We start from the raw sequence: 13,534 nt of genomic DNA on the forward strand, positions 1-13,534 counted from the left end.
TATAGCGAAATTTAATATAAAGTTAGATATCACATTATACTATTTATAGAACTTTAGTACTATGTAAGAAAACTTATATGCCATGTACGGTTATGGGAAAATAATGTAATAATCTTTAAATACAAATTATAAATACTTACAACACTTAAACAAAAATTAACTAGGTTTTTGATAACATTCTTAGACTGATTACATAATATGTAATAAGTTTATAAAATCTCTCAATATAGGATAATTACTAAATATTAGTTATAAATACTTATAATACAAACAATTAATTAGGTTTTTTTTGTAATGCTTTAGACTGATTACATAATATGTACAATACAAAATTTATTAGATCTCTCACTATCTAAAAGGAAACCCTAACTAATTAAATAAAAATATTTTTATATTGAAAGAAATAGTTTTTTTTTTCTCTCTTTTCTTTCTTATCTTTTCTCCTATACACTCATAACTATATTATACTCTAATACAAATTCGATAGGGCATAGTTCCACTCATTATAGTAAAGCATCTAAGTTACAAGGTTTGTTGGTACCTTGAGAAAAAAACGGCATAATTATATGGAGGGCAGCTCTCCATGTAATTAACGTTCGCTCATCTTGGGCAGGTCTATGAACAACGTGCTTGATATGATATGATATGATATCTTTTTGATTTTTTTTTACCTGTACCGGTATACTCAAAGTTTTTAGATTAAAAAATGATATTTATTTTATTTATTATCATTTGTTCGCATTGCAACGCCCAATTTGAATGGCAAATTAAAGATGCATTTGATGAAATCGAGATAAAAATGGACCAAGTGTCTGCAGAAAATTGTGAAACAAAACAATTATCAGAACTTACCCTGCCTATTGAATCAGTTCCCCAGATACCAAGCTTGAAAAAGATTGATCCAATATACTCAAACAGAACGATGTTGAGATTAATTCATGATATTGCTTTAAATAGGGCATTTTTCTTTAGTTTTATATTTGCTAAATCTAATGATACAGAACAACCAGGCCTTATGTATCATTATTCATCTCAGATAGCAGATGTTGCATCAAACTATTATTTAAATGGTTCAGGATTAATTTTTAGTCCAAATTCATCATATCCAAATTTTTATAGAGATTTTTTTAACAAAACTTTACCTTATTTTGGTCCTTATGCCTATAGAACTGATGATTATTTAGATATTTATAATCCAAATAGATTACCAACACTCCAAACTGTTAAAGCAATTGATCTTGGAGCAGATTTAGATACTTCTAGATATGATAGAGATGAGTATTTTAAGGTCAATGAATGGTATAGGTTATGGTTACCTGATGATACCAGAGATTTATCAAAAACACAATATCACATAATTGCAAAATATATACTTAAAGGATATTCAACTAATAATCCTGTTTTAAATGACAGCAATCAATTTTCTAATTTAGATTATAATTCACTTGGAAATTCAAATGAAATGGATAAACTCAAATATATTCCCAAAATGAAAATTTTTGAAGAAAATTTTGCATTTTTTGGCCCACCAGACCCTGCTGAGAATCCAGGACCTGTTAAATGGACATATCCTTATTTTGATTGTAGAAGATCTAATAAATGGATCATGACAGCTACATCTCCAATTATTGACTATTTCCCAAGGCACACTGTTTGGAAACATCTTAGAAAACATAAGTAATTAATTCCTAAATAACTTATAAGTTATAAAAATTAAAAGAGAACCATTTTAATATTAATATCAACTATATTATATCATTTATTTTTTATAGATATGTAGCAGTATCAACAGCAGATATAGATTTTAATAGGATAGATATTAACCCATGTCCAAAAATGAGAGGAAATGAAGAACCAAACATATTTGCTGGCATTGCAAGATGCAAGAATACTACAGTGGTAAATTAAATTTATGTTAAATATATTTTACATATTTAAACATATAGGGTTGGTTGTAAATGGCATATGCAAAAAATTTTAGGCTTGGCCCAGTTGAAATATAGCTTTTGCCCAGCCTATCCAAATTTGTACCTGGCCTGACTTTCCAATTTTTTACTCAGGTTGCATGGCCTGGTTTTTTAAAATACAAGGCTAACCCAAAATATATGTTGTTAAACACCATAATAAACAACTATTTATAATATTGGCGGGTTGTTAAAAGAACAATACACTCATTTCCATCAAATATTAGAATTCATCAATAATCCACCCCTTCAGATGTTACTCGGTCTAATGAATTTTTGTTTTCTACTTTTTGTTTTTTTAAATACATTTTGGAAATAAATTTATTAATACATTTTTTTTCCTTCTAATATTTCAACTAGTGTGAACCATTGAATGGATACGGTTTTAGGAGAGGTGGTTATATATGTGTTTGTAAACCAGGTTACCGCCTACCGGATTGGCAGTCAGGAGCATTTCTGGGTGAATACATTGAAAAGTCTACTCAACAAGAATATGAAAATGGTTTTGATTGTATCGAAAATCAAAGTTTTTTTTTGTTAAATCTTTTAAACATTGTATTTTTATGCCAAAACTAACATTTTGATTTAGTGTTTAGAAAAGGATATTAGATATTACATATGTTCTAAGGATTATTTTGAATATTTATTTCAATGACCTAGATGGTTTTTTTTAATAGGTAGTGATGTCATTTTTTGTGTTTAGTAAAGGATCTTCTAGTGTACATTATTTTTATGATATTTTATTATTTTGTTATATTTTATTAAATTTATTTGGCACAATTTACAAAAAAAAACAATTTCAGGAATCGAATTTTACCCTAATCCAAGCTCAACGGATGATGCCACCTATTCATACATTAATTACAAGTTTATACAATAAATTTTCTCTTTTATATTGTTTAGAAATTTACTAAATTTATCAGAGACATGCAGAGGTACCATTTGCAATCTGGCCCAGATTCTTGATTTTGGCCTGAATTTTATATTTTCAGACCTGGCCCTTTTTTAAAAAAATTTTTTTTGGCCTGCCCCAGATTTTTTTAAAATTTATTACATTTATTTTTAATTGCTAATAATGGCGATTTGTATTATTCGGCTTTAAAATATATGGCCAGGTTCGGTTATTTTTTTAAAAAAACATTTTTAGGCCTGGCCCATGTACCCGGGATTCAGGCCAGGCCTGCAGGTCTGAAATTTATATAATATATTTTTATTTATTAACTAAATCATTTTTAAAAAAAATTGTAAATAGCCAAGAACAAATAGTTAATGACCCCTATTCATTGACGGAAAACAGGTATCTAAGTAAAAGGGCTTCTGAAGATGAAAAGAATACCACATCAAAATCACATAGGTTAGCGAATAAATGAATTTAATTAAGTATTTGTTTGAAATAAAGTCTATTATTCAGGCTAAATCGTAATTAATAATTGGATTAATCTATATATATTTTTTTTTATTAATCTATATGATTGATTTATTTTAACTTTATTTGTTAGCTTGAAAATTATTCATTCAGGCATAAATTTTGGTATATGATTTAAGATACTTTCAATAATTTCATTTTTTAGCAAAGTAAAAAATAAACGGATAATTTTTTTAAGAAGCAGGGTTGTTCCCATATTTACCAAGCAAACTACCACAATTTTTTTTTAAGTGTTAAATTCTACCACAGCTATCAAATTTTTTGTAATTTCTGAAATTTACCCCAAAATCTCTCACATTAATTTTTTTTTTCCCAAAATCAAAGTTTTATAGAAAATATTTGCGTTTACTTATAATAGAAGAATTGTTTACAAAAAAATTAGTAAGCAATGTACATGATAGAGTTTGTAATTTGCGGGAAGCACAAATTTGACCACAAAATAATTTCTTTTAATTAAAAAAAGATCTTGAAATTGATTTATAAAATGTTTAAAGTAGAGATCTATCGTTTCTACTGCATCCTGATATGATATCCCTTCTGACTATACCACACAATATACCCTTTTATTTAATTTACTGTGCGATCTTAGATTGTAAGGTTAATTATCGTTTGATAAAATGATGCGTTATTTAAATTTAGGCCCGCTAAAGCATTTAGATCAAAAAAATATCTTGACGTCCTATATTTCATTCGATATACATTTTACTGTTCCTTGAAGGGATTTGTATATTATTTGGATAATTAAACTCTAAATTAAAATCGTAATTGAATACATTATGGTAGGAATGAAATAAAACGGACAGTATTTTTCTGCTTTACAAATGTTTGAATCCATTCCATACAAAATCTTCAAGTTCATATTCTGGTGTACATAATTTTTATTGGTGTTAATGTTTGCCATTATAGGCTACAGAGTATTTGTATCTTTTTTTTTCGAGGAAATATGAAATTTTGATGAGTTTTGGTCCACCAAGCGAATAAAATTGGTTGCAAAAATAGTAACGAAAAGTGCACTTTTTAAAAAGGAATAAAAGCAAAAAATATTAGAAAAGCATCTTTATTTTCAAAAAACAGCAAAAAGTTAAACAAATAGAATATCAATAATTAATCTTTGGAATTGATGCGCCTGTCAATGATGTATAATACTACTAGATTGACGATAGATTTAGTAACACTTAAAAGTGTCCATACATAAGAGTCAGCTATAGCACCATTTTTATGGTCTGCACCTCGATTAAATGACACTAATGTGCGTTCATATAATGTTAAATAAGAGAATTAGTCAACTTACATAACAAAAAATGCCTCTACAGCTGATTTCTATGTATGGACACTTTTAATAAATGAATCGCCAACCTAGCAGTGTATATATACATTTTTGGCGCTTGTACAACCACATGTAAACTATGAGCAAAATAGGAAACTCTTTGAAATTTTTCGTTTCATGGCCAATAACGATATTATTGTATTATCACAAATTAATCTATTTTGCCTCTTTATTTTTATTCCCCAAAGTTAATAATTTCGCCTGAAATATGAGCAATGTTTATTGTACGTGACTCATTAAATGTTTTAATATTTGGAATTCATTAATCCGTTTAAGATCTTGGTTTAGACATATTACCCTGCATTTCACATTTAGCGCGAATTCACGGCGAAGTATATATGAATACACAAAAATACAGCCGTGCTAAGTTTTAATCCAGGGTTAAAGAGATACGATATATATATAATAGGCGGTGGCGATATTTAATTATTAGATCGGAGCTAATATTTTACGTTTAAATAAAAGTCGAATCGGACCGACATTTTTAAAGAAACGATACGATATTATTTTAATTTTTTTTATGGTTATAATATTTTTTTATTTTACACATAATTTCCAAATAATAATAAGCTAATAAAAAGAACCAAAATTTAATTTTATTTGGAATGTTTAAAAAAAAATCGAATTATTTTAAAAGATGCAGTAGGCTAAAAAAAAGAGAAGGGGATATAATTTTTTTATTACATTATTTGCCACAAGGGAAAGGATTTCAAAACATTTAACGAGTCATATTTAGTAGCTATAAATAACCTATATTTTAAATGAGTTGATTAATTTTTGGGGAATAAAAAATAAAACACTACGCTTTGTGATTATGCAATATCACCTTGGACATGAGAAATAGGAAATATCAATTTTTTTGTTTTTCCCATAGTTTTCAGGCATTTATTTTTTTGCTCAGGAAATATTGATTTTCTTATGATATTGGTTTAATGGTAGATGGAATATAAGAACCAATATAAGTATCGGATCGGTAAAAAATTTATCGGTACAGCCCAAGTTTATATATCTGAATGAAATTTAAATTAAAAAAAAATTAGTCAACACAAGCGGAGCAAGCGAAGCTCGTATGCCAAAAAATCTCATTCCAGAACTCTAGAATTATTGGCAAGTCTGAGGTCGATCAACAAGGACAATTGCCACAGAAATAAACAACACTTGAATCAAAATCAAATTTCGGGGGACGATATGATTTACCAGGCCCCTGTCACCTTCGAATCTCAAATGCGAGTGGCAAGGAGAACGGCCCATTTTTTGTCTTATTACTTGCAGAAAGTGGATCCCACTGACGTATTCACCGATAGGTTCTTTAAAATTAAAAATAAATCAATTTGTAATCATTTTGAAGACTTAAGTTTTAAAATTCAATTAATCATTGTTTATTAATGCATATTAGACTTTTAGTAACTTTTTTAAGATTTATGAATATATATATATACAACATTATATAAAATTTATAAGACATTTAAGAATCCTAATAAATAAAAATTATCCTCCTGTTTCATTAGCAAATTTTTGATTTGAGATTATACATGCGTCTTTGCCTTCCCACCAAATATTAACAACAACCTGCCTACTCTAGCACAACTTATAAAAATGAACAATTATAAAAAGGGATAAAATTATATTTTCGCCAATTGTAACATCTACCAACGGACAGTTTGCACCTCTCACTTTCGCTTTTTTTTAAAAAATTGGTCATAAAATAAAAATAACACAGTTGAACCTAGGTATTTCTCTTATTTCTTAGACAGAATGTTAAAATTACAAATATTTAAATTTAACTTATTGTTCCTTTTTTGGGAACACAATTAATGTTTTTCTTGAAAAAAAAAGATATTTTCATGTCTTTAATGTTTTACATAGATTTATATGATTTATAATGTATTTTTTATATTTTGATTTAGAGTTGGAAAAAGATCTTCAAAATTATTTTAAAGAATTTTGATTTCATCTTAAAAGTTTTTTTTTATGAATGATAATTAAAAGATTTTGGCATTTTTAGGTAAATTTTGATAATTTCTATTTTTCAAAAAAAGAAGATTATTACTCAAAAATAAAAATATTTTCCAAACTCTTGTTTTGATTAGATTTTATGAATTGATAAAATTAACCTTTACTATTAAAAAAAGGTAAATATATTGTCTAAAAAAATATTTTATAAAATTTTATCATTTTATTGCAGTACCTATATACTCGAGGTCCGATCTCTGGATATTTTTGATCCGGTCCATAACATTTTTATGAAGGGAATAAATAAATTGCAAACTTTAGACCCGGTTTATTTAGCGCAAGTTGTCTATCCCGCATCGATAATCTACTTGTGCCGACCTCTACTGTATCCATTATTTTAAAATCTGGTTTATATTGTCATTTATAAATTTTTTTAATTTAAAAGACTCACGGATCAAGTTTTAACAATCGACCAACTTTATGGGGAGGTTTTAGCCAACGTTATGTCGGGTTACAAGATAGTTGGTAGCGGTATCTTCTACGATACAAACGCTTTCGAAAGCAGAGATGGTAATTGTTTATTCTAATTTATCCCCCCCCCCTATTTTAGTTATCACCTCTAGCTGCATTCATTCATTTCTTTCTTAATTTATACTCTCTGATCAATAGGTAAAGTGTGAATTCATCATAATAATATAAAATTATATTTTTTATTATGCCATTTCCGATTAGTAGGCATGTTTCCGGAATTTTTTATATTTTCAGGCAAAGGATAAGTTTTCGAGTTAATTTTTTTTGTATATATATATATATAGACTCTCAATCGCTATTTAATCGTTAATAAAAAACATGTTTTCTTATTTACGATTAAATGGCGCCTGAGAGAACCCATCCATTTTTTTTCAATATCATAGTATGCAAAAATTTAAAACATTATAATTTGCTTTGAAATAAAAAAAAACATGAAATTTTTGATAAATCTCAGAGTACTGCAGAGATCAAAATTTTATCTTAAATTTTCAAAATTTCGTTATTTTTGGGCTCTATTTTATAAATTGAAAAATATTGCAAAATAGTAAATAAATCTTGAACGATCCCAATATTTCAAACTTGATTTAATTTAACTTTTTAATTAATCGCCTGGGCCGTGTACCATAATCTTAGAGACACTTTTGATCACTTTACCGGTAATATTATTCTATTTTTCTATCACTAATCTTAACCTATAATATATGAAATCGCCTTTTATTGTTTTCTAGGGCTCTGCCGATTAATATCGGATGGAGCCGACATATATAGCGTTTAAAAAAATCGAATCCTGGCAATATTTTAAAACGATATGATTCGATATTTTTATTGAAGTTTATGATTATATATAAATTAAATGATAATTTTTTAATACCTATTTTTTTAATAATAAAATTTATAATTGTAATGTTTAAAAATAAACTTTTATATATCATCCATTCATTAAACTTTTATATATCATCCATTCATTTCTCAATTTAAAATGAATAGGCGGAACCAGGCCCTATTTTGCCCCATTCGCTTACAAAACAGCTGAAGACCTTAATTTTATGGTAGTTGATAAAGCCGCCAATATATTCAACACGCCTCCCACAAAGTTTAGAAGTGATCTGAATGACGAAGGAGCCTTTTATTTTGATTACACGCAAAATTTGCCCTACTTTAAAAACGCCAAAGAAAAATATGGGACGATCAAGGGAACCGATAGGTTGACCCGGTTTACCAATTACATTCATGGTATGGAAACATTTTTTTACACCGCAACCTTGTTCTTAATTCTCTTTCATTATTTTAGAAGATCCATTTTCTATCAATCGGTTGGAAATGATTTTAGAATAGTTTTCTAAGAATGCTTGTAATTTAATTACTAACTACTTAAATGAATAAATTAATGTATGTATATATGATTAATTCGAATCCTTTCTATAAAATAAGTACGAGCCGACAAAACTGGTTCAAACCTTGTCAGATACGAAAACTTTCCCGATTTGTATTACGCGGCCGAGGAAGGGGATTGGTATGGCCCATATTTCAATTGTGATGGTGTGGGCTTAAAGACATGGCTGCTCACTTATTACACACCATTTTTCGGGATGAATGACCATTCCAAAAAGGATTACGAATTCAAGTATGAGAAGGAAGAAATATTAGCAAATTTCAAGCCTTGATATTCGATTTAATTACATTCGAATTGTACCTTTTATTGAATTCATTACATAACATTTCAACCCCTTTACAATTTTTCAAATATTGAACTTTAGCGGATTATTTAAAAATATACGCCCACAAAAAAATCATTTTAATGTCTTATTTTTGCTTTTTAAGTCATATAGTGAACTTTTTCAGAGGTGTATTTAACTTTTTTACAAAATATACTAACCTTTATTAGTACCATAGGTATATCCAAGAATTTCCTATAGAGGGAGGGAGTACTATTAGATAGGTTTTTCCGCCATAAATTTTATTGTAAGTCTTTAGGTCTACTTATTGTGGACCTTTCGCTATGTTATATTTTTATAAAAGTAATTTTAGTTCACTTTTTTTTATTAAAATCCCTTTTTTCTAAAATATCTTGAATTGTAGTCGTTATTTTAAAAATAGCTAACTTTTACTTATTTTTCTTTCAAATTATTGTTTATAATGATATATTCTATACATTTATTAATGGTAGGAAGGGGGGGGGGTGATTTTATAAGCTTAAAATTATATTTATGAGAACAGAAATATCATATTTTCCGATGTTGACTACGCCTATGATTGGTACTAATTAGATTAAAAGATTACACCATGTTCCTTTTACCAGAGTCAATATGTCTGAAAAAGTACACTATATGTGACTAAGGGAACTTATATACTCCTTATTTTTTAAACTATCTCTTTTTAAAGAGGTATAGTGACAATTGATGTACAGCTATCCGAGATGGACATTGATCAGTGCCCTCAAGAATATCACGTGCCTAACCCTTTTAAGGGTTCCGATAAATGCCATTATGAATCCCAATACGTAACGATTTTACATATAATATTAACATAGGGCTTGGACCAAAAAATTATTGTTTTTCGAATGTTCACTAACATTCAGCCAGACAAAAACATATATATTATATATATATATATACCTAAACAAAAATTATTTTTTAAATTAAAATTCCTTTATTTTTTAAATTCAAATTTTTGAAATTCGAAGGTTGTTTTTTTTGTATATTATATTATTTTTTGCTTTTGGTTTTTTATGTTTTGGAAGGAAAAAATTATTTTTTGGTCCGAGTCTTAATAAACAACATTCTAACATTAATTTAAACGCCACGAAGAATTTATCCACATTCTTGGATCATTGAGATTCAAATTCTTTTTAGGCTTAATTTTTTAATCAAAATTTTACCAATCATTAGTTGTAGATCAAAATAGAGAATAATTAATTTATATGAATGAATTGAAAAAAAAGAGGGATCAACGACTGAGGAAGGAGGAAAACTTAAAAAATGTTACTTACAAATCTCACATTTATAAAAATCATAATGCAATTTTAGACCTATTTATGAAATCACATTTATTCACAAATAGGAATAAGTGCACCAAATTCACAAATCGAATCAAATATTTCATTTAATAATATTCACGAATATTAATTTGGGTTATTCAAATATATTATGCAATTTAGTTTTGGACTAATAATATTAGAATTTAAATTTTATCTTAATATGATTATTTAATAAGAATTTCGAATTTCTAACTTTAAAAAGTAAGCTACATTTTACAGGAATTATACATAACGTTAACACGTGACTACTGTACATGGCGTTTTCTAAAAAATATTTTAGACGATAAACAACGTCCATTTTTTAAAATATTAATCAAGATAAGATTCTTTTCCTTAAATGAATTTAAAAAATTGTGAATATAGTCTAATACTTTTTGGGCAAAACCCCTAGCCACAGCAGACCTTTGTCCATTTCTAATATAACATCCTTACTAGCCCTCATGCCTTGGATCAAATGTGAAATTCTTTTAAACCAATGAATATCCAATAAATTCGTGAATTTTGCGATGAAATTATTCGAGTTCGATTATAAGATTAAATTTAATTCGAATATTCATTAGGGACCACTGGGCAATAACATTCATTCATATAATGATCAATAATATAATTAAGAGCATATAATAGAATTGTTACATTTACAAATTATACACATATAAAAATAAAATAAAAATAGTGCGTATTTTTGCCGGGGAAAGGATTCAAAATAGGTGGATATAAATGTGAATGCAAACAAGGTTACGAATATCCATTTAACCTACCTAAAACTTATTTTGAAGGCGATGTAAGTTTTTAAAAAAATAATATAATAATAATTTATCAAAATTGGAAGACCAAATTAAGATGTCACTATGCCTTTTTTTATTCTTACTATTAATAGCATAATTTGGGGAGACACCCTTAAATTTTAATCTATTATTTTAACGACTTGATGTGATCTATAAGTTAATTTATAGGAGATGACTAGGGTTAGATTAATACACGGGCCACAGTGGCATATGGTGCATTCTCACTAAAGGAATGATTAGTTTATTTTTTATTTAAAGCCCTAAAATTATCTCATATATATTAATATTAATCGAATTTTGTATTCATGTAAACCGATTACTGATCCGATATCATTAAACTGATTTTGTTTCTTTATTATTATTTAATGTTTTTTAATTTTTCAATTTACCTACTTTTTTATAGTATATACTACATAACCATAATAATTGCGATTTAAAATATACTACTATCAAATTTTTATTGATCTATTATTTTAGGCCTATTTATTCAATTTTATTCATCAATTAAAAAAATTTATAAATATCCATAAATCATTTTATATAATAAAATCGTTATAATCCTTTTTTTTATGTTCTAAATATCTTTATTATATAGAAAGTAGTATTCTCACTAGTCTCATGATCAATGTAAATTGTTACAATTTTTTATAAAAAAATCATTTAATAAGTTTTAAAATTTATTAACATCCCCTTATAAAAATAAGTTCCATACCTAAATCGAACTTAAAGCTTTATAATTTTATTTTTTCTGAAACCTTAACCAAATTTATATATCAAAAGGTTCGACACTCCCTTTTTAACTACCTTTTTCTTTTAAAATAATTCGATTTTTTTAAAAAAGAATACCGACAAATTGAAAATTAGTTCCTTTTATTCATTTATCTTTATTAAAAAATTCCGATTTATTTTTAAAAAACGGTTAATATACGCCTTGATCCTATGCTTAATATATCGTCACGTCCCTACAAATTTTATTATAATCTTATTTACAAGCGGTAATTTAAATTTTTTTTATTAAATTAAAATTTATACATTTTTCATTAGATGTATTTTTTCGAATTTATTAAAATTTCTTATAAAAAGGTATAATTTTTTTCCTCTGGAACTTTTTGAATTTTTTTTTAAAATTTATACAGGAACTCGAATCGGAATATCAAAAGAAAATGCTCAATAAGTCTAATAGGTACGACCTTTTTAGGTGTAGAATTGCCGGTGCTGACTCCTCCAAATTCAAATATCTTAAAGTTCATCTATTTTTATCCAGCCTTTTATGCATTTATATCGCAAAGCTATCATTTTAGTATTTTACAGAAGTTATAATCTCTTGTCGTTTGTCAATCGTATGACTTCTTAGCATGTAATAATTTTTTATAAATATGCAGCCTAAATCATGAACGACATTTTAAAATTTTTCACGTGATATTTTATTCTACAATTTATGCATTTTATTCAATTTTATAAACATTCCTCTAGTTTTTTTTTAAAAACTTATTTTGATAAAGAAAAAATTTTACAACATTTTATATTTATATGATTTTTTTAAAATAAAATTTATATACATAAATATTTTATCTCAATTTATATTCCGATTTATTATTCCATTTATATACATATATCAGTTTATAGATAAAAATTAAAAAATAATACTCAAAACATAATGAATGTAAAATGTATTCGGTTTACTCCTCATGCTTGAAATGTTATTCAAAACGTTGCATGCCAGGCATATGATAGAAATCACGGTTGGGCAGTAATGTCACATATGTAATTAATTAATAATTACATTCCTTATTTGTAATTAGTAACTGTAATTAATTCTATCTTAAAAAGAATAAGTTAATAATTATAATTGATAACATTTTTCAGGCACTTGAATTAGCAATTTTAATTAAATTTTTATGAAAAAAGCTTAATAATTTCTTTCATACATGTTATTTGTATTTAAAACTATTAACAATTGCAATATTTTCATTCATATTTTTGACGGAAGCATAAGTGATTCTGAATCTAGCTATTACGTTGACCTGACGATACCCCTCGGTATTTCTCTTCTAATACAATCTTACATTCAATGGAAGATAAATTTAAATTGCAATATTTGATTCAATCTTTTTTTAAATAACTGATAAAACAAGCGCTGCTTGTGCACTTGTGGTCAAATTGTAAAAAGCTACAATCAAACCACCAGTAATTTCCTAAAATATGTAAAGGTATATTAAGATATTAATTATTTATCTTATTCTTGTTCCTTTAACTTTAGGGTAAACGTTCTTCCATGTTACAATATTAATGATTTAATTTTTTTTACTCAATCATCATTACCTAATATTCAACAAACTATACCACAATTTTTTTTCAAAGTCATCCAAAATAAGTTGTCAAGTGAGTAAGGATTTAATTGTAAATTTTGGTAAAAATTTTTTAAAGAATTGTTATCTTCATCAGCACCTGTAGAAAGACTAACTAGTTTAACTTTTCATAATAAGCATCATAAACGCCTAAATAACGAAC

The 13,534-nt window shown here is 26.7% G+C and overlaps 1 protein-coding gene across 1 annotated transcript; it reads left to right on the forward strand.

The window, feature by feature from the left end:
* Nucleotides 1–692: 692 nt before the first annotated feature.
* On the forward strand, nt 693–12,443 carry LOC135929599 (uncharacterized). The gene is made up of 12 exons (XM_065466255.1): nt 693–1,677; nt 1,773–1,899; nt 2,325–2,490; nt 2,768–2,831; nt 3,217–3,318; nt 5,758–6,021; nt 7,116–7,240; nt 8,189–8,434; nt 8,633–8,825; nt 9,584–9,701; nt 10,912–11,019; nt 12,160–12,443. Exons 1-12 carry the CDS (start codon nt 707–709, stop codon nt 12,322–12,324), a joined length of 2,649 nt encoding a protein of 882 aa, XP_065322327.1. The 5' UTR covers nt 693–706; the 3' UTR covers nt 12,325–12,443.
* The last annotated feature ends 1,091 nt before the right edge of the window (nt 12,444–13,534 follow it).

This window comes from Gordionus sp. m RMFG-2023, chromosome 5 (assembly GCF_954871325.1).
Source record: "Gordionus sp. m RMFG-2023 chromosome 5, tfGorSpeb1-WG-v2, whole genome shotgun sequence".
Classification (NCBI taxonomy): domain Eukaryota; kingdom Metazoa; phylum Nematomorpha; class Gordioida; order Chordodea; family Parachordodidae; genus Gordionus; species Gordionus sp. m RMFG-2023.

What these genes read in the sequence shown, in the direction of transcription:
- LOC135929599 (XM_065466255.1), top strand. Translation starts at nt 707, where the DNA reads ATGATATTTATTTTATTTATTATCATTTGTTCGCATTGCAACGCCCAA. An exon ending in AAACATCTTAGAAAACATAA is followed by an intron (nt 1,678 to 1,772) that starts GTAATTAATTCC and finishes TATTTTTTATAG; the next exon opens with ATATGTAGCAGTATCAACAG. An exon ending in ACTGACGTATTCACCGATAG is followed by an intron (nt 6,022 to 7,115) that starts GTTCTTTAAAAT and finishes TTAATTTAAAAG; the next exon opens with ACTCACGGATCAAGTTTTAA.